Source organism: Spermophilus citellus, assembly GCF_964194105.1.
Source record: "Spermophilus citellus genome assembly, chromosome: 5".
In the NCBI taxonomy this organism is placed as follows: domain Eukaryota; kingdom Metazoa; phylum Chordata; class Mammalia; order Rodentia; family Sciuridae; genus Spermophilus; species Spermophilus citellus.
Genome location: NC_138186.1, coordinates 64,068 through 85,941, shown reverse-complemented (window position 1 = coordinate 85,941; position 21,874 = coordinate 64,068). Strand labels below are relative to the sequence as shown.

Here is a 21,874-nt window from a genome sequence, read left to right as displayed (position 1 = left end):
ACATTAAAAGGTGCAAAACTGACAAGGTAATAAAAAACCCTATTTTCCTCACATATAATCAAACGCTTATAAGAAGAAGAAATAATACAGATTGCAAAAGAAAAACAGAAAAAGTTCTTTAAGAGTCACTTAAAAAAGGATATATCTAAGTGTTCAATAATCATAAAAACTCAAAATCTTTAGAAATTAGGTAACATTGAATAAAATCACATCATATAGATGAATTAAATAGTATTGATGAATATGTGGAATAAATGCATTCACAAAAGAGAAAAATAATAATTAAGCTTTTATTACCTATTTGGAGAAACCGTTTTGTAATAAAATGTATATGATACACCCACACAGGAAACAGAGACTAAAATTACAGCAACTGTACATGAGAATACAGCCATATTCTTCCAGTGGTGAAACCAAGGGGCATGGCTAAAGAGGAAGAAATAATTATTAAATTTTGTAAAATGTAAATTCTAGGAGCTAGAATTTTTGTTGATGTATTATATCCAGTTTGACAAATACTATAAAATACCATGTATGTTTTATGCTGATGTCACATGAATGTTGCATTTCATATGCAATTATGTTTACAAAAGGAATATGCAGTACTTGAGAAAATAAAAATACAGAAAAGAACATAAAAGACTCATATATTCAACATATTTACAAAGGATTAAACTATTATAAAAATGATCATTTTCCCCAAGGTACCCTTTAATAATAACTGGTCAAAATTTTACCATTCTTTACTTTTTGTTAAAGAAGAAATCAAAGCAAAAACTTCTAAAATTTTCCTGGAAAGATAAATGTATATAAAATTAGGCAAGAACTCTCTCATATATAAGAGCAAATGTGGGCTGGGGATGTGGCTCAAGCGGTAGTGCGCTTGCCTGGCATGCATGCAGCCCGGGTTCAATCCTCAGCACCACATACAAACAAAGATGTTGTGTCCGCCAAAAACTGAAAAATAAATATTAAAAAAAAAAAATAAGAGCAAATGTACTAGCGATCATTACCTGACACTAATGCATGTTATAATATTACAAGAGTGTACTAATTTTAAGATAAAGAAATCACAATACAGAAAAGTACATACGGCAATTCATATGTATGCAAATATCTTTATTGTTAATTATTATAAGTATATAAATCAAAACATATCAATAAAATATTTAATGTGAGTGAATGCTACAATCCAACCTCAAGGTAGATGTTAGAATAAAAGGCATAGATCACAAGAAGGGACTTGTGTGCAGAATGTGTGTGACATTGGAATTATACACAAGCATCCACCACCAAACAGCAGATATAAAGAGAGATAATTTTAAAAAAATAAAAATAAATAAAAGAAGAATATAAATCTCCCTCCATTTATGGATACACCCAATAAATATATACTCCTGATTTGAGTCGTTCTTAAAACTGTAAAGGAATTAGAGGCACACACATTGGAAAACTGGGAAAAAAAATATCTACCAAGAGATGAGTAAAATGCACTTGAAAATTTTCCTGATTTGAGCAATATGCAAAATTACTGGAACAAAATGCCCAAATCCAGTGTTAATATAAATAAAGGAAGATTGATTTGAGTTTGAAATATATTATTTAACTCTAAATTGCCTGAAGTTTGAATGCTAATTTATCTGTACACACAGAGGAAGGAATAAGATATACATGACTATCAACTCCAGGGGGAAAAAAATAAGTGGTTTTCAATAGCCATGCAAGATCCATGGGCTTTATTCCATTAGACCAGAGTGGAAGAGGTGTTAAATCTTAGGGGAATCCCTTAATCCTTTAGAGGGATTTGCCAACATTCTCTAAAAATGCAAATAGCTGTTGCTGACAGTTGAACTTTTATCTAGACAGTACCAAAAAATTAACAGGGAAATACAGACCACCACTAAAATCCAAAGTGGCAGTTTAGCACTTCCTGAGCTCTCTCACCCAGCTCACGTTACTAATAACACCAGACCTAACCAATTCTTTCTGTAAGTAATTTGTCCCGATATTAACATTTTACATTCAATGGACTACATCTGAAACCTTAAAGCATTGAAAGCACTGGCAACTGTGCAGATGCAAATCTCTCTAGATCAAAAAGGAGTGGTTTCACATTGGTGTGCAAACATTGTAATGAGCTAAAATCTCTAATATTAGTGAAGAAAAATTATTAGAATCACAGATCCCTGTTTATTTCTAAAATAGGTGTACATCAATTTTTTTCCAGTGAGCATAAGGCACCCTGGAATCTAAAAAGCTTGCATCAGAATTTTAGTGCACCAGCCAACTATAAGATCTTCAGCAGCTTGAGCACAGCTGTTCGAATGGCTACTTTGAAAAAGTAGAATAGTAAGTAGTACTCCAATTATATGAATATGGAAGAAACATTGTGCTAGACTATAAAATTAGTGAAGACATTTTAAAAAATTGGAAATTGAGAGTTCTCTCAGTTACTTCTTTGACAAACTAAACCCTCTACATTTATACTGCTCTTGAACAAGAAAAGCCCCAAGTACTGGTCTGGGCTTACAAGAGTCATTAGATGTGCCAGCTGTGGGATCCTCATATTACATAGTTCTGAAACACAGTTCCAGGAAAATATCAGAGTAGGGAATGAGAATGCTCTCATATACATTCCACAAAAGGAAATCTGAGCATAAAGACACTCTGACAGGTTGTCTGCCTTTGGAGACACAAAGGAAGAATAGAAACACATGATTTTTCCAAGATCAAGCAATTCTTCTTTACTTTTCCATCATGTAAAATGCTCATAAACAACAACAACAACAAAAATTTTTGCTTTTGATTTTTTTTCTATGGAACTGGGGATTTGAAACAGGAGCATGTCAATTCTGCCCTACATACCCAGCCATGTTTTAAAATTTTGAGACAGGTTTTTCTAATTGTCTAATTGGTCTACCTAAGCTCCTGATGTTTAACTTGAAACTGAAATCTTACTGACTTAGGCACTTGAGTCTCTGGAATTAATATGCATGCATCATTGCACTCAGAGAGAAAAAAAATACTTTAAAGTCTCATCCAGTTTTTGGTATAACAATTGAAAATACCATGTTAATTTGAAATATAAGATGGGTAAAGTAAGTGATAATACTGTAAAAATGTAACTGATAATACTGGGAAAGAGGGAAGTTGTCATTGAACAGGAAGCTAAAGTTTTATATATAAGTACAACTCACAATACTGGCGCACAAATTTAAAATCACACTTAGCAACTGTCTGAAGATAAAAAATAAATAATAATAATAAAAAAAACTACCAGGTATGTAGTTAAGTGGTACAGTACCTCTGGCTCAATCCACAATACCACAATCTCCAAAAAGAAGGTGAATGAATTCAGGAGGAAAGAAAAACTGAGATACCTACAGAGTATCTCACCCCCCTCCTGGAGGAAAAAATATATGGAGTTGTGATTGTGATGATCTCCCCACTCCAGAATCCACAACACAATCTGAGAAGATTCGGAAATATTGCCACAAATGTTCTCACATAGAATTTAAGGTAGGGCTGAAGATATTCTATAGGATACATAGGACTTCCGGGTCTACTGTTAATATATGGTCCAGTTGACTGGCCAGTGCAGACTCATAGCTGACCTTTCTCAGAAGACGCAGGACTGCAGAAACCAAAGATTACACCAGGGATTCTAGTCCACCATTGCCTGTTCCCACCATCGTCAGTGTAGCCAGCTTCAACCAGACTCACCATCCAGTCTCAGGATTTCACTGCACACTCATCATTTACTGTATTTTTAGGAACCACATGTCCTCTCTATAAATCACAAAGTACAGGAGAAAAAATCAGGTGCACTGAACGTAAGTGAGGGAGCCTAGAAATGGATACCCACTCTGGCAGACTTTACACCAGATGGTCAAAACTTGCTTCTCTTTACTGAAATGTGTAGATTGGACAATACTTATATAAGGGCTCCTGATTGGACACAACTTATGTCTTCATATGCTCAATCTGAGCCTAGTGAGTTTTTTCAGAGACAGGACATAACCTTAAATCCAGAAATAAATGATGTCACAATTGTAGGGTCTTGTCTGTACATTTATTTATTTATTTATTTTCTTTTGAGGCTCTGGAAATTGAAATCCAGATCCTCAGGCTGCAGCAAATTTAAGGCAAGGTATCCTTGGAGAAGTAAAATCTAGCAACCCAGAAAAGCATTTGCATTTAAACTTGCATATTAGGCCTTTTGAATTTGTAGATTATACATGTAAATAAATTATTTACGGATGGAAATAATACAGTGACAATCCTGTAAAATTTCAGTTCACTTCTCTTGTATGGAAACAGATTGAACATTAAAATTATATGAGGTGGAAAGATAATTATTTTTTTAGAATTCATATAAAAATAGTAAAAATTGAATTTTATACTATAACCCAAAATTTCCACTATGTGAAAATTACCATTATGTATTTAAAATATTACTAATAAAGTATATGTATTTTTGGAACAGCACCCTCAAAACTATGTCAAGACTACAGAAAATCTCAGTTCACATATTTGAGAGTTATGCTTCTCCTGAGTTCAGGAAGATGAAGGACATGATCACTTCTTTTTAAGCTACAGGTGAAAGATACATTTTTTTAACCAATATTTCTCCTGAGATATAAAAAACTAGAGAGAAACTGCCCTGATTGATGGCAAGGAGATTTAACCAGAAAGTGTATGGGGTGTGTGTGTGTGTGTGTGTATTTTCCCCCAGATCCAAAGATCTGAGTCTATTATTTAAATTGATTAATGGTATATTTCTTATTTTATGACATGGCCTTAGACCCAATGGCCTGTCTATAACATTTTCTTTTCTTAAGGGTTGGGGAATATCATGTTAAGGCAAGTAAGCCAATCCCCCTAAACCAAAGACCTAATGTTTTCTCTGCTAAGTGGATGGTGATCCACAACGAGGGAAGTGAAAGGTAGCATGAAAAAAATGAAGAAACTTTGAATAAAACAAAGTGGAGGGAGGTGATGGGAGATGGTATAGAGGTAGATAAGATGGTGGAATGAGATGAAAATCTTGTTGTACACAAAGTAGAGTTACATGGGTTTTGTAACTATACTTTCTGTACAACAAGAGAAATAAAATTTTGTGCTCCATTTGTATACTATGAAGTGAAATGCATTCTGCTCTATTAGCAAGTTAGAACAAATTAATTGATTTTTAAAAATTCAGGAAAGAGACTATCCTTTCCCTAAGATCTACATATAAACATATATGTGCATATATATATATATATATATATGTGTGTGTGTGTATGTGTATATATATATATATGCATATATTCTATATATAACATGCACATATTTAATGTATATAATTTATGAACAATTTTTTTCATATTTTTATCAATTTTTTAAAATAAATGACAACAGAAGCATTACAATTCTTATTCCATGTATAGAACACAATTTTTCATATCTCTGGTTGCATATAAAGTATGGTGATACAAATTTGTGTCTTCGTACATGTACTTTTGATGATGGTCTCTATCACATTCCACCATTCTTGCTAATCCCCTGCCCCCTTTCTTTTCATCCCACCCCTCTTCTTTATTGAGAATCCATCTATTTCTCTCATGCTCCCCTTCCCTACCCCATTATGAATCAGCTCCTTATATTTGGCATTTTTTTTTGAATTGGCTAACAACACTTAGCATAATCTTCTCCAATGCTATCCATTTACCTGCAAATGCCAGATATGATTATATACCTAGAAGACTCAAAAAGCTCCACCAGAAAACTTCTAAACTAGTAAATAAATTTAGCAAAGTAGCAGGGTATAAAATTAACACCCATAAATCAAAGGCATTTCTGTATATCAGTGAAAATCTTCTGAGAAAGAAATGAAGAAAACTACCCCATTTACAATAGCTTAAAAAAAAAAAAAGATACTTGGGAATCAACTTAATGAAAGAGGTGAAGGGTCTATACAGGGAAAACTACAGAACCCTAAAGAAAAAAATCAAAAAAGACCTTAGAAGATGGAAAGATCTACTTTGCTCATGAATATGCACAATTAATATTATCAAAATGACAATGCTACCAAAAGCACTATACAGATTTACTGCAATTCTGATCAAAATCCTAATGGCATTCCTCATAGAAATATAAAAAGCAATCATGAAATTTATCTGGAAAAATAAGAGACCAAGAATAGCTAATGCAATCCTTAGCAGAAAGATGGATGCAGGTGGCATCACTATACCAATCCTTAAACTATACTACAGAGCAATGGTAACAAAAACAGCATTGCATTTGGAAAAAAAAAAAAGACTGCAGACAAATGGTACAGAATAGAGGTCACAGAGACTTACCACAAAATTATAATTATTGTATATTAGACAAAGGTGTCAAAACATGCACTGGAGAAAAGATAGCCTCTTCAACAAACCACTATCTCTCGCCATGCACAAAACTCAACTCCAAGTGTATCAAGAACCTAGGAATTAAACCAGATACTCTGTGTCTAATGGAATTGAACAAAAGCTCTAATCTTCATCATGTGGGATTAGGCCCCAATTTCTATAATAAGACACTGATAGCACAAGAATTAAAACAAATAATCAATAAATGGGATAGAATCAAACTAAAAAGTTTATTCTCAGCAAAAGAAACAATCCGTGAGGTGAAGACAGAGCCTACATTTTAGGAGGAATATTTTACCCCTCACACATCAGATAGAGCACTTATCTCTAGGGTACATAAAGAAATCAAAAAACTAAGCAAATAATAATAATGATGATGATAATAACCCAATCGAGAAATGGGCCAAGGATCTGAAAAGAGAAGAGAATATACAATCAATCAATCTATCTATCTATCTATCTATCTATCTATCTATATATATATGATTGGTTATGGTCCTCCCTTTTCAGGACCAAGGACAGTTCTGGTTCAGTTTCTAAGGAAGGGAGACACAAGCAAGAAGTATTCTCAACTCTCCCTTACAAATTATCAAATACAATTATCTATGTCATTTTCTAAACATAGCTGGACATGGGAAATATAGGTTTGGAGCTGAGAACATTTTTATTAGAAACACAGTGTAAAAAAAAAAAAAGAAAAAAGAAACATAATTATTTGTACCACATTGAACCACAAGAGAATTGGAACTTGGAATTCAGAAAAGATTTAAACTTTTATACTTGGGAATGTGGATGACATAGATGCCTAAAGTTATTACAAGCTTTTGAATGAAAATTTATGTGAGTGGCAGATAACTGTTAATCAATTAGTATCTGCACAGTGTCTCCCAGGGCCTTTGTCAGCTGTGCACTACAGAACATACAGGTATTCATAGCCTCCATGAAGAGCATTATTCATCTGTGCCCTCTAAAATTATTCTCATTGTACAGATGAAAAAACATGGGTATCTGGATACTAAATGGAAATTCAGCAGCCCACAGAAAACTACCCAAAGACAGAACTGTATGAAATTTCTTCAAAGACCATCAATGTATTATTAGCTTCTAACACAGGGATGTCAGTCGGTGGAAATATTATTTTCTCTCCATTTTGAAGAGAGTGCATTGAGAATACATTTCAGGGGCAACACAAATACTTTTTTTTTCTTTCATGTTAAGATACTCTTCAGAAACAGAGCTCTCAAGACAGATTTCTTAGAAGAGTAAATGCCTTGAGATTACAAAATGAAAAGAAACACATCAGTGGCCTTGAGTGACTCAGTAAGGAAATAAATCTAAAGGTTATTAGAAACTGAAAAGAAAAAAAAGTAACTATTTCTAAAAATAGATATGTTCATTAGTTGCTATCTCCACAACATATCATTAGGTAAACAACAAATTATGTATGAATATTTTTAGGATTGGCCAAATTTCAGTCCATATGATTTTATATTAAACCCCCAAATCCAGATAATAGAATTCATGATTCACTGCCAAAAATATTCCAGAAGAAAATTCTTTAAGGAGTGGATATTTAGTAAATCTGTCATTTAACAATTTAATTACCATATGATTTTAGGAAATTTACTCATTTTGCTGCAGCCATAGTGTAGAGATATTTCTTATTTTTTCTTCTTGTAGTAATTTCCAAAGATAAGCCCTAGAATCCACTTTACATAACCTACACTTACAATCATACAAGAAACCTATAATAAATAATGAGGAAAGAAAAAAGGCAATTTTAAAAAATAATTTAAACCTTTTTCTTTTTCTTGAAATCAAACTCTAGCTGCATTTTTTGATCCATTTTCTCATCTTTTAAGCCAAAAAGATATAAAGGTCAGAAATTTGAATGCAAATTTATACAAGAGATATGTTTATTAACTATAAAAATTCAAAATCTTTACAAATTAAAGAAATGCAAAATAAAAACCCATCATGGGAAAAATTAAGTAATATTGATGAACATTTAAAACAAATGAATAATCATTACCTCAAAAGAAGTTTAAAGTAGTATCTATTTGTGGAAACTATTTTGCTATTGAATATACATGATACTCCCCATCACAGAGACTTACTGGAATTAGAGCATATGGGACCTTGATAACGTATAAGTATGCAATGGTACTCATGCAAACACTTGAAGTCCAAGGGCATGGCTCAATACAATACACATCTTGGAAGAGATAAAAAATAATATGTAGGAAAAAAATGGTCACTAGGGCCAGTCATAGTTCATAAAATATCCAGTCTAAAACACAGCAGAAAACACTATATATAAATTTTACATAGGTGCCTTATGCAAGTGGTATTTCACATATGTACATTTTTAGAAACAAAATCTGTAGAACTTATGAGAAAATAAAAGTCACAAAAAGCACATAGAAGACTAAATTATACATCCCATGTACAGATGATAAAACTCATCATTATAAAGGTGATAATTGTCCCCCAAATTAACCCACAATATATCTCACGAAAATTGCTATGTACAAATATGAATATATCACAGTGAAGTCTATTTTTATGTGTATTCTATAAAGCAATAATTAAAAAAACTATAAATAAATATACAATAGAAGAAAGTATGAGAATAGGGAAAGGGGAACTACTGGATACTTAAGGTGGAGCAAATTATATTCCATGTTTTATGGTTATGTCAAAATAAACCTGACTATTAAATACAAGAAAAATGCAATAATAATAAAAAAGATCAACAAGCTTTACTTTAAATAAGAAAGTAAAGCATACATTTTTAAAATTCATCTACAAAATTATAAGTAACTTTAGCCAAAAACCTTTTTAAATATAAGAGCAAAAAAAAGAACTTATCATGACCAAGTATTCATATATATTGTGAAATTGTAATATTACAATAATCATCAAAGAATCACAGTATAAATAAGATCCCCATATGAATACTTATGCATGTAAAAACAGTATCCTTTATTGCAATAGCAAAGTCTAGATACCTTTCTCAAAATAAATTTAAACATGTTAGGGCTGTTTACTGGTGAAGAGTCCTTTCTTCCCCAATGCTGAAGTATAACACCAGAGAAGTACACCAAGGCAAGTTTAGAGTGGAAAATAGAAGCTTTATTAAAGGACAGTAGAAAAAGACTTCTCCCCAGAGGAAAAAGGGGACCCAAGAGGTAGAATCCATGGAAGGGTTTTTTGTTGTTGTTCGTTTTTGTTTGTTTGTTTGTTTTAAGCTAAGGTCTTTTTAGCTTTTTTATAGCTAAGGTCTTCCTTCAGCTATCCTGCATTCCTGTCACATTGTTGTCCTTTATTCTGTTTTCTTGCAGTGATGAAATGGGAAGGCCCAAAGTGTGGAGGACAGGTGGGCAGAGGGTATAATCTGGGCAGGAAGGGCTTTTGGATTAGCATCTTCATGTTTGCTGTGAGCTGCTTCATTAAAATTTCCTTGGGATGGGCTCAAGGCCTTGGGCACATTTTCAATTCCCCTTTTCCTGGACTCCATTCTCAATATGGTGTTCATTCTTGATTTTACTGGATATTAGACCCAATTTATCTAACTACACTAACTACCTATCTGCAAATCTGGCTTCATTACCAAGGATATGGCTAAGCAGTACAGTATCCCTCAGTTCACCTAACTTTAACAAAATAATAATAATGAAGAAAGTAAAAATAAAAGAATGTCAAAATGAAAATTAGCCAGCTGAAGAGGAAATTAGGTACCCCAAAATGACAGCTCCTCTCCTGCAGGAAAATGGCCCTTGAAGATTTGATTTTGATAATTATTCCACCTGTCAATCTCCAGCATCTGGGCTGCAGGAACACACCTACCACATAGTATTTTATGCAGGTGCTGAGGATGCCCTTTGGGCATAAGGAAGGCAGCAAAGAGTCTCTACCACTGACATGTTCCCCACCTGGTTGGCCAGTAGGACTGAGGACATAGTGGCCCAGTGGAGGAGTTAAGCCTGCAGACTCCAAATACTGCCCAGAGTCCCAATCTGCTAGCTCCTGTTTACAACACAGCCAGTCTTGTGATTCCAATAGTCTTTCTGCCCCAGCCTCCCTTGCTAGGCTAATGTACATTCACCATTGCCTGGTTCTCAGGACTACTTGGGATCCTCAGTTCCTGTACAGCAGAACAAACTGTGACTCTGAAGTGTGAGACTCAAATGGAAAAAATGGAGGACTCCGGAGATAAGAAGTGAAAGCCCACCCTCCTCCTCCCTGATGACACACAGGATTGGACAGTTCCTACAAAATGCTCTTGATTGGAAGGAGCCTCAGATCATGAACACTGAATATGAGAGAAGTAAGCCTTTTTTTTTTTTTTTGAGTGACAGGGAATATTATCCAATCCAGACATGATAAGGGCTAGAATATTATCCAATCCAGACATGATAAGGGTCATTGAGTGCTGCTCTTTTTTTTTTTTTTTGAGTTTTTTTTTATTAGTTGTTCAAAACATTACATAGCTCTTGACATATCATATTTCATACATTTGATTCAAGTTGGTTATGAACTCCCATTTTTCCCCTGTATACAGATTGCAGAGTCACATCGGTTACACATCCATGTTTTTACATACAGCCATACTAGTGTCTGTTGTATTCTGCTGTCTTTCCTATCCTCTACTATCCCCCCTCCCCTCCCCTCCCATCTTCTCTCTCTTTCCCATCTACTGTACTTCATTTCTCTCCCTTGTTTTTTCCCCCTTTCCCTTCACCTCCTCTTATATGTAATTTTGTATAACGATGAGGGTCTCCTTCCATTTCCATGCAATTTCCCTTCTCTCTCCCTTTCCCTCCCACCTGTCATCCTGGTTTAATGTTAATCTTCTTCTCATGCTCTTCCTCCCTGCTCTGTACTTAGTTGCTCTCCTTATATCAAAGATGACACTTAGCATTTGTTTTTTAGGGATTAACTAGCTTCACTTAGCATAATCTGCTCTAGTGTCATCCATTTCCCTGCAAATGCCATGATTTTGGGAAGAAACCCCCTAAAGTAAAAATGCCCAATAAAAACAACACATAAGGGGCTGGGATTGTGGCTCAGCAGTAGAGTGCTCTCCTTCCATGTGCAAGACCCTGGGTTCAATCCTCAGTACCACATAAAAAATAAATAAGTGAAATAAAGGTATTGTGTCCAGCTACAGCTAAAAAAAGAAAAAAGAAAAAAGAAAGAAAAACATAAGGTACAAGGTGAGAAACTAACCTCTACCTCAGAGCAAAGACTGTCCAAGGAAGGGGGCATGACTCTTGTCCTTGGAAAGACACACAGAGCACTCCTAGGCTCATACCCACCCTGCTGAGTTGTTTATCTAAAAATAACAGGAGAGATCTGCTGTGCCTGGTGTCCCTGACTCAGTCAGGTTAGGTGGGGATCCATAGCAACCCCCTAGCAGCCACCAATCAGCATGAGACAGGAAAAATACCTGAGATGCTAGATGACCTTCCCAGTACTTTATGGTGGTTGATAACATTTTGGGAAATCATATAGTTCAGCACATACTCCCCTCATGGCCTAAGCCAATCTGTTCAAATGAATCCCCATCTTGTACTAACCAATCACCCTTACCCAACTTGTTCCCACCAGTGAATGGACTAATCATGTTTTAGAGTTGTTTATGATTTTCCCAAGGTGTGTGATGATTTGCTAAGAGATGTTATGATGTATGTGGGGTACCTGCCTTCCCCAAAGAGTTATAAAACTGCTGCAAACCCCGGGCTCAGGGCCTCTAAGCCACCAGTTGCTGTGTGTGTGGAGGACTGAGCTAGCTCACAATAAACACCTATTTGCTGTGTGGAGGACTGAGCTAGCTCACAATAAACACCTATTTGCTGCATACATCTATCTTGGTCTCTGGTGGTCTTTTGGGGGTCCCGCATTTGAGCATAACAGTCTCTCCTGAAACCCATGGGAAAAGAAGACAGCACTCCAGTTCTCTAAGACTGGAGTTTTATAGCACAAAAATTTGCAAAATGGGGGTGTTTGAGACCTTACATGGACAACAGGATTTTGACAAGCATAATACAAAGGCATAGTAGGTTAATGGTCTAAATGGTTCAGCACTTAGGGAGTAAGTTTAGATTACAACATCAGAATTTATGATGCACCACTAAAGTTTCAGAGTGAGTTGTTATTTGGTCAGGGAAAGCCAGAATTTATGAGTCATCACTAAAGTTTCAGGGAGGGTTGTTATCTCATTGGGGAAAACCAGACATGGGTGAGTTCAAGGCACTGGCAGGCATTTCAAGCAAGTTTACAAATCACAGTAATTTATAATGAAGCAGAAATTAACTTTTCATGCCTTTGTGATGAGATGGCTTCCAATATTAAGAGGAAATTAGGCTGGATTTTTCACTTGCTATAGCCATAGCTTTTAAAGTATATGTTTCATACTTTAACAAGCATGAGCATTAAATTATTAATATTAATTATTACTAATTTTTTAAAAGACTGAGTAAAATAGGAACTAAGATATTTGTTATTAAATGCATAAAAATTCTGATTAATATATTGATAATATAAACGTGGAAAATTTTGACAATGATAAAAAGACATTTAATATAAGGGCTTCAATACTATAAGTCCCTCATGTTCAGTGGGTCAGTCCTTCAATGATTTTTTCATTTTTTTAGGTCATTTTAAATTACACTTCCGCAAATGTTTGTTAAGTATACAAATTTAAGATTTTGTATTTTGTAAAGTAGAAAAATGGCAGATTTGAGCTCCTGTCAGGATTTTAAAACTTATAAGCCATGTGGGGCATCTTAGGACTTTTTTTTTTTTCATATTTGCACACAGTCCAATTCTAGAGAGGAATGAGTTGGAGATATAGTCTACTGTCCTGAGCAAAAGAGAAGTTGCCTTAGGATATTTCTAAATCTTTTAACTTTTCTAACTTTTCAGAATTTTTTGTAATTTAAAAAAATTATTTATTTTAAGAAATGAATTGCTTTAAATTAATCATTTATATTTCCTGCATTATTTTTCACTTTCTTTGATTTTTTATTAGAAGAACTAACAGAACAGAATTCCAAAAGTGTTCCATGTAAATTTAAAGGTATGTGTCTAATGATCAAGATAGAAAGCAGAAGCAAAACATCATCTAGTTTGATGATTCTGCCTCAAACTAGAGAATTATTTATTTCTGCCATTATTCACTGGGTTCCTGAGGTTGCAGAAATCACCAAACAACAAAGAGAAAAGTCTTATTAGTTTGTTTTTCACAACCAATTCAAGTTAAAATACACTAGAATCAGTGTAGCTTAAGACTAAAGTGTTTCTAAATAATAAAAATAATATGTGTACATAAATATATAAATAAATATAAAATAAAATATTAGATAGATTTTTTTTCCTGAATAATCATCTTGTACATATTTCCCTTTAGACACAGTTCTGGGAACAAAGTGTCACAAATAAGACATGGATCCTACATTGCTACACAGAGTAATTAAGGCACATACTAAGAGCTTGGTATAAAACTTGGCACAGAGACGTAAATAACTATAGAACACCATAAAAAAATTATACCTAAATGCTAAGCAGCAAATTCAGAGTCTTTAAGTATATGAAGAGACAAGTTATCATAGCAAATTTTATAACTCAGTTGCTGCTAATATACAGAGATAAAGATATTTATTAAGAAATGGTTTTATGCAGATTTTTAGTTTAAAAAGGGAAAGATCAAATAATGTATGTGATTTAAACATGAGCAATAATATTTTTCTGCATTCAGTACCTTTTTCGCAGATATATGAATTATAATTAATTCCAACCAGTAAAATGCAGAAATAGTGTAAAGATTATTCACTATGAGTAAAACTACTTAAAAAGAGAACCAAAACTTCCATTCCTGTCCAAATGTTTATTCCCTGACAAAAAGACTGCTTCTTTTGAACCATTTCTGTAGATGATTTTTTTGTAATAAACATTTTGGTGATTTTTTTTTGTATATTACTTAATATATTTATGTTTCACATTTTATCTTTTTTCCTATTTTACTACCTATATTCTGAAAGAAAAAATTTCTAACTCCTAAACTCCCTTGATATTTGAGCTATCTTTTAATTTTTAAGCTTATATTATTTCTTTAATGAATACTGTGCTTTCAGGAAAGAATGACTATTATTATGCACCTGGCTCATTTACAGGAGTTTTGTTGTGTTCTTTGGTTTTATTTACAGTAAAGATAAAAAAAAAAGGTTAATGTTGAACCAAAACACAAAGAAAAGACCACCAACTCAAATTTTAAATCAAATTAAATCAAGATTGTATCATGTACACAAAAGCTGGCCAGGACTGTCTCTTACAAGATCCTATGCTAGAGATCATCCCCCTGACCTTCAGGAAAAAGTTTTTACAGCACAAAAGGTTACAAAGGAAGTGGGTGTCTAAGGTACTTACAGCTAACAAGATTTTGACAATCATAATACAAAGACAGATAGCTGGTTAAGGATCTACATGGCTAACATTTCAAGGGAGGGAATAAATTCAGCTCCAGACATTAGAATTTATGAGCTGCCACTGAGATTTAGAGAGAATTGTATTTTGGTCAGTGGGAGCCAGGATTTATGAGGCACCAGTAAGGTTTTAGAGAGGGTTGATACCTGGTAAGGGATAGCCAGGCATAGGTGAATTCAAAACACAGGTAGAAATTGCAAGCAAGTTTAAAACATCAAAATATTGTCAGGCCAAAGAGAAATTTTAGTTTTCTTACAGAAAACAGAAATAAACTTTTTACCTCTGAAAGCTCTAAGATTTTTTGTTTTGTTTTGTTTTTGTTTTTGTATTTTCTCACATCTACTGGCTTCTGGCATTCCTTTGTTTGTGACCATAAATGCTTCTCTTCTGTGTTTATGGGACTTCCAAAACATAAAATATAGATAAGCCCTTCTCATAGGGAAGATGTTTCTAACATAGCAAGTAACTACCCTTTAACCCACAGGGTCTGACAACCATATTATAGGATATGAAAGACCTCCAATATCCTTGTTCTCGCAACCATTGTTTGCAAAGATTGACAAAAGTCAATTCATTGCACAGAATGAGTGAGATGAGTCTCTGCTCTGCAGTCCAGAACAGGTGGTAAAAGAGCCCCAAAGTGAGTTTAGGACAGGGCTTTACATGAAATAGCTGACAAAATCCTAAAAACAAGAGAAAACATAAATTCAGAGAGAACCATACCCACATAATCTCATTTGACAGAATTAAATTTATAAGAACAACAGAGGACAGAGGCAAATCTAAAGGGATTTAACTATATTTTCTTTTTCTAAATTGCTATTAATATCTCCCACAATTATAGAGTTCTGGATCCCTCAGTTACTCCTTTATCATTACCTTCAACCTACAATGCATGAGGCACACTGAATTTACTCTCATACTCATGTATTTATCACTTATTTTTTCAATAGAAATGCATATGTATGAATATATTTTTCCCACATTTCCAAGATTCTACCCTGAAAATTTCTGTGATATCACTTCCCTGAAATGCATTTTCATTATTTCATGTCAGTTCATCTAAGTATTCCATATCATGCGTTGGAAAAAATGAGACAACTCTAAGGCCCTTCTTATTTGACTATTTATAAACTATAATTAAAGGTCAATCTTAGTACCTCCACAGAACTTAAGTCTCATTCACCTTTCTCATTCATAGTGTTTTATTATTTAAGTAGGTAGTAGAAATTTTATTTTGAAGAAGAGTAAATGATTTAAAGCCATTCAGTGTACTTTACAGGATCCCAAAAACCTACATTAGTATTTCTTAAACAACCTTATCACTGAAAGATCTGGATTACACTCCAGGTTGGACACTGATACTATGCTTCCACGGGAAATGGTTTCTTGGTTGTGAATATTGTCCTTTCCCTTTCCCCTATAGTCTTGGAAATGTGTGAACTGTAAACTTTTAGAATCATTATTTTCAACACACTTAGCATGGAACCATTTGATAATAGGAGACATCTACATTCTGAAAAAAAGAAGACCCTTCACCAAGCCCTAAAGAAGTGATAAAATAATCTCTGGAAAAAAATAACAGTCATCCATTAGATTATTTTTTAAAAAACACTAAGAATAAGTTTAGTTAGCAATACATTACTGTACTAGGAAAAGTGATATAAATGCAATTTTTAAAGTTGTTTCTGACTACTACCAAGAGAGTATAAAAAGCTGGGTACATGGACTGGAGTTGTGTCTCAGTGGTAGACTACTTTGCTAGCATGTGCAAAGCACTGAGTTTGATTCTCAGCAATACATATAAAGAAATCTTTAATTTTGTTTTATTTTTTAAATACATGACAGCGGAATGCATCACAATTCTTATTGCACATATACAACAATTTTTCATGTGTATATTCACATCATAAGTATGTTCACATCAATTCCTATCTTCATATATGTACTTTAGATAATAATGTCTATCACATTCCACAATCCTTGCTAATCTTTACACAGCACTCCTACATTGGCTACTTCACATAAACTTCCCTCAGGGATTTAATGCATTAATCAAATAGATTTTCTGCAGCCTAGGCAGAAAATGTTGGAATGGCTATTATAAAAATCTAAAATTGTCATGTATGGTGGCATATGCCTGAAATTCTAGAAGCTATGAAAAATGATGCAGGAGAATTGTTAGTTCAAAGACAGTCTCATTAACATAACAAGGCTACAATCAACTTAGTGAGAGCCTGTCTCAAAATATAACATAAAAAGTAATGTGTCTCAGTGATATGTACCCCTGGGTTCAATATTCAGCACCAAACCAAACAAAACCAAGTAAATATCTCATAATTAATAGGGATTCCAAGGGTACACAAATATGTCAAAATATTGATGACAATATAAAACCAATAAATATATTTTTTATAAAAGTGTTAAGGTTCTTTAAAAGCCCAAAATAAAAATACCACATAATCCACTAGTAATAATTTGGGGTAGCAGTGCAAAGTTCTACATGCCTGAACTCCCAGTGGCTTAGGAGGATAAGAGGTAGAAAACTAGGGGTTTATTCTCAAGTTAAAGTCCAGCCTCAAGAACTTGGCAAGGTCCTAAGAAACTCAGTAAAACCCTCTCTCAAAAATAAATAAATAAATAAAAGTGTTGGAGACTGGGTATGTAGCACAATGGTAAAGTGCCCTGGGGTTAATCTCCAGTATTTAAATAAATAAAAAGATATAAATAATAATTCTTGGTAAAAAAAAAAAAATGTCATACAATCCACTAATAATAACTTTGGATATATATGTAAAGGAATTTGAATCCTTTTGCTAAAGATATTGCCACATGTCTATTTTTATTGTATCTTTATTCACAGTATCTAATAAAAGGAAACAAATGAAGTACCTTTTAGATAGAAAGTATATCAGAAAATGCCTTCCAGCTGCAAAGCATCCAATTAGTCCATCCCTTCAGAAGCTCACACTTAAAATTCAAACTGGTCCCTAGAAGGCAAGACTCAGAGAGTGGTATTTTCTAAATACTCCAAAAAGAATGGAATCTCTGGAAACCTTGTTTCAGATATTCTAAAACTCAGAACTAGGTCATATGGGAGGTCAGAATGAGAACACAACACATAGTAGATTCTTTAATGGGAAATCTTAACTCAGACACTGTCATAACTGAAAGCAGTGTTAGAGATAAAAAATAGATTCTGTTTCACTGATTTCTGGGTTATGGATTCAAATCAAACATATACTAGAAAAAAGTTAAGGCTACTGGTTAAAATCTATGTAAAACAGGTATTAAAAATGTACCAGGGGCTGGGTGTGTTGGTGCAAGCCTGTAATCCCAGTTGCTGAAGAGGCTGAGGAAGATGTATCAAAAGTTCAAAGCCAGCCTTAGCAAAAATGAGGTGCTAAGAAACTCAGTGAGAGCTTGTCTCTAAATAAAGCAAAAAACAACAACAACAACAACAACAACAACAAAAACAACAACAACAACAAAAAAAACCCTGGGGATGTGTCTTAGTAGTCAAGTGTTCCTGAGTTCAATCTCGAATATCCCCCATAAAAAATGTTCCAGGGGGCTGGGGCTGGGGCTGGGGCTCAGTGGTAGCTCACTTGTCTGGCATATGTGAGGCACTGGGTTCAATTCTCAGCTCCACATATAAGTAAATAAAATATAGGTCTATCAACAACTAAGAAATATATATATATATATATATATATATATATATATATATATATGATATATATATATATATATCATATATATATGATATATATATATTTTTTTTTAAATAATGTACCGAGTTATTGACATGGACTTTGATCTAATTTGCTGTGTACTTTAGCCTGTAAGATTGAAATTGGCCAGGCATGGTGGTGCATGCTTGTAATATCAGCTGTTTACAAGACTGAAACATAAGGAACATGAATTCAAAACTAGTCTCAGCAATGGTGAGGCACTAAACAACTCAAACCCTGTCTCTAAGTAAAATACAAAATAAGGGTAGGGATGTAGCTCAGTGGTAGAGTGCCCCTGACTTCAATCCCTGGTCTCCCCCCCCCAAAAAAAAATGAGGCTGAGTAAATAGCTCAGCTTGTAGAGTGCTTGCCTTCTAAGCATGAGGCCCTGGGGTCAATCCCCAGTACAGAGAGAGAGAGAGAGAGAGAGAGAGAGAGAGAGAGAGAGAGATTGAACTTGCATGCAATTTAAATTCAAGTTAGTCCCACTTTTATTTTTCCTGCCACACCAGAAGAAAAGAATTTCCTGAAATGTTTGGCATGTTTCTGTGGGTTATTTATTTATTTATTTTTATGTGGTGCTGAGGATCCAACCCAGGACATTTCACGTGCTAGGTGAGTGCTCTATAGCTCAGCCACAACCCCAGCCCCTTCTGTGGGTTATTTTAATAAAATGTTCTGGCCATAAATAAGTAAACAAACAAATATTTAATAAATAAATAAAACATCAATTGATGACCCATTACAGTTTTTAAAATTTATTAATTGGGACACATAAACCTCACTTAGGAGAGATTCATTCTTTTTAATGTCACCTAATTTTATTCTGCTTTCTTCTCATGATGTGAAAATCTCAGAATGATAAATTAAACTCTTTTAAAAATGCCCTTCATTTCTTGTAGAAAAACATAAATGATGCATCCAATTAAAATAAAATATGAAAAAATAATGATTGATAATGCTGAAAGTGGAGTTTTGAGATGAATCAAAATTTCTCAATTTGCCAATTGAATCTGGGTGCTTATCTCATAAATTTTGAAGAAAAAAAATTCTAAGAAATAGAATTCCCACTATGTGATATGAGGAATGATACCAGAAAAAAAAAAAAAACTCATCTTGATGTGCCATCTTAGAAGTTTACTAATGGTTTTGGGCAGAACACGGAGCATAATGCATTTAGAATAGGCTTTGGAAAAGGCATCCTGACTACCACAGGGGTTCACTTTCATTCTTTCTGTGACCAATATGTTCAAATTCAATCAGGAATCACCCCGGGGACAAAGGACTTTGTTGAAGGTGTTCCCACAAGTGGGCTTCAAGGTCTTTTACATTTGAAATAGGCCTTAATGGTGCTCATTAACATATCTTTCAGTTAGCAGCCAGGTGTGTTTGAGACCCATTATCCACATTACAAGGTCATTATACTATCTATTCTATTCTATTACTTATTCTCTGTGAACAGAGAACCCTAGTTTTGGATATGTGAACAGAGAGCTAGAAAACTAGGGGTTTATTCTGAGACCCATGGAGAGCTAAACTGAAGTTCTGGATTTCAGATGTTTGTTCTGGATTTGAGATACTGCTTCCCCTACATTTAAAAATCTCAGGACTCATGAAGAGAAAGAGTTAAAAGCCAGCATCATCAAATTTGTGAGGCCCTAAGAAATTCAAAGGGACCCTGTTTCTAAATAAAAATATTTTTAAAAAGGGTGGGAATGTGAATCAGTGGATGAACACCTCCGAGTTGAATTTCTGGTACCAAAAAGAAAACAACACACACACACACACACAATAAATAAATATATAAACAAACAGACAAACCCTCATGAGTAACAAGCCCTAAAATCAGCAGCCTCTCTCATGCATGAGTACAACAAATGGATTTGGGGTTCTCCTGATGATCATCTCAGTCTTCACTATGCAATCTGGAGTCATGCTGGGCTCATGGGACATGGAAGCCCACAAAGGGCTTTAGAAAGAAGCTGAAAACACCATACAATTATGGAACAAAATGCCCAGGATTTCAACTGCTGATGTAAGCCTCACTAGACTAGTAAGAGGGAGGTAAAGGCTAAGCTGCTACAGAGAGACCCTCTGGCCACATGACTCTGGAGAGGACCAGGAGGAGTCCCTAGCCAGGACTGCCAGTTTCCACCATTGCCACTCCTGTCAGCCTTAAGCCACCTTCCTCCGCAGTCTCAAGATACAAGGCACACTTACAATTTCCTGGCTTTCAGGGTTCTCAGCGGTCTCCCTGTGGTTTGTTTTCAGCTTCTCCATAGCACAGAAACCTGGGCTCCGATCCAGGGCAGAAAGCCTAAAAAAGAATGAAAAAATGGCCAGCTCCAGACTGGAAGGGAGGAAGTTCGTGGAAGCCCGCCCCCTCATCACCGTCTGCAGGCGGATTGGACAGTTCTCGCCTAAGAGACTGATTGGCCAAGGCTTCAGGCACTGCCTCCAACCTGAGCCAAGTGGGCGCACAATCAGTCTGAATGACAGGCTGCTCCATTATCAGTGTTAAAAGAACACAAGGCAGCCGGTGGGGAAGTGGCTCAAGCGGTAGCGCGCTCTCCTGGCTGTGCGTGTGGCCCGGGTTCGATCCTCACTACGACCTACAGTTGAAGCTGTTGTGTGTGCACAAACACACTCTTTCTCTCTCTTTCTTTTTTTATCTTTTGTAAAAAGACTACAGATCAGGGCTGAGGATATAGCTTAGTGAGTAGAGTGCTTGTTTTGCTTATATAAGGCCATGGATTCAATGCCCTGCACTACACACATACACTCCCGCCAAAAAAAAAAAGAATGAATTAAGTAAAGGATTTGGGGCCTGGGGTTATGGTTCAGTGGTAGAGTGCTTCCCTAGCATGCATGAGGTACTGGGTTGAACACCCAGCACCACATTAAAAAGCCAACCAACAGACAAACTACTAATGGTAGTGTGTCTATCTACAACAAAAACTATTCAAGAAACAATAAAGACTGTGTATTGGACTTGTGCACCCTGACTACAGAACCCATAAACACTTTTTATAAATAATATTTACATATATGTCTTCAGACAGTGTATAAAATTCTCCTGAGATGGCTTTTCAAGTAACTTATATTACAGGTATGCTTCACAACCCTGAAATCCGCCACACCTCACTTATTATTATTATTTGATGGCCTGTTAATTGCATTAAATGCCTCTGTATGTGGTTATTTTAAGGCAAAGTTTTCTTCCAATAATAGTACCTAACCCAGAGAGAATTGCATTAA

At 34.8% G+C, this 21,874-nt stretch overlaps 1 protein-coding gene across 1 annotated transcript in view; it reads right to left on the bottom strand.

The window, feature by feature from the left end:
• LOC308649984 (uncharacterized protein) overlaps positions 1-20,946 on the bottom strand; it is a 31,188-nt gene extending 10,242 nt beyond the window's left edge. Inside the window, exon 1 of the mRNA XM_081295912.1 lies at positions 20,837-20,946. Within this exon, the coding sequence (XP_081152038.1) occupies positions 20,837-20,896 (60 nt within the window). The 5' untranslated portion in view covers positions 20,897-20,946. The remainder of the gene's footprint in view (positions 1-20,836) is intronic.
• Between the last annotated feature and the right edge of the window lie 928 nt (positions 20,947-21,874).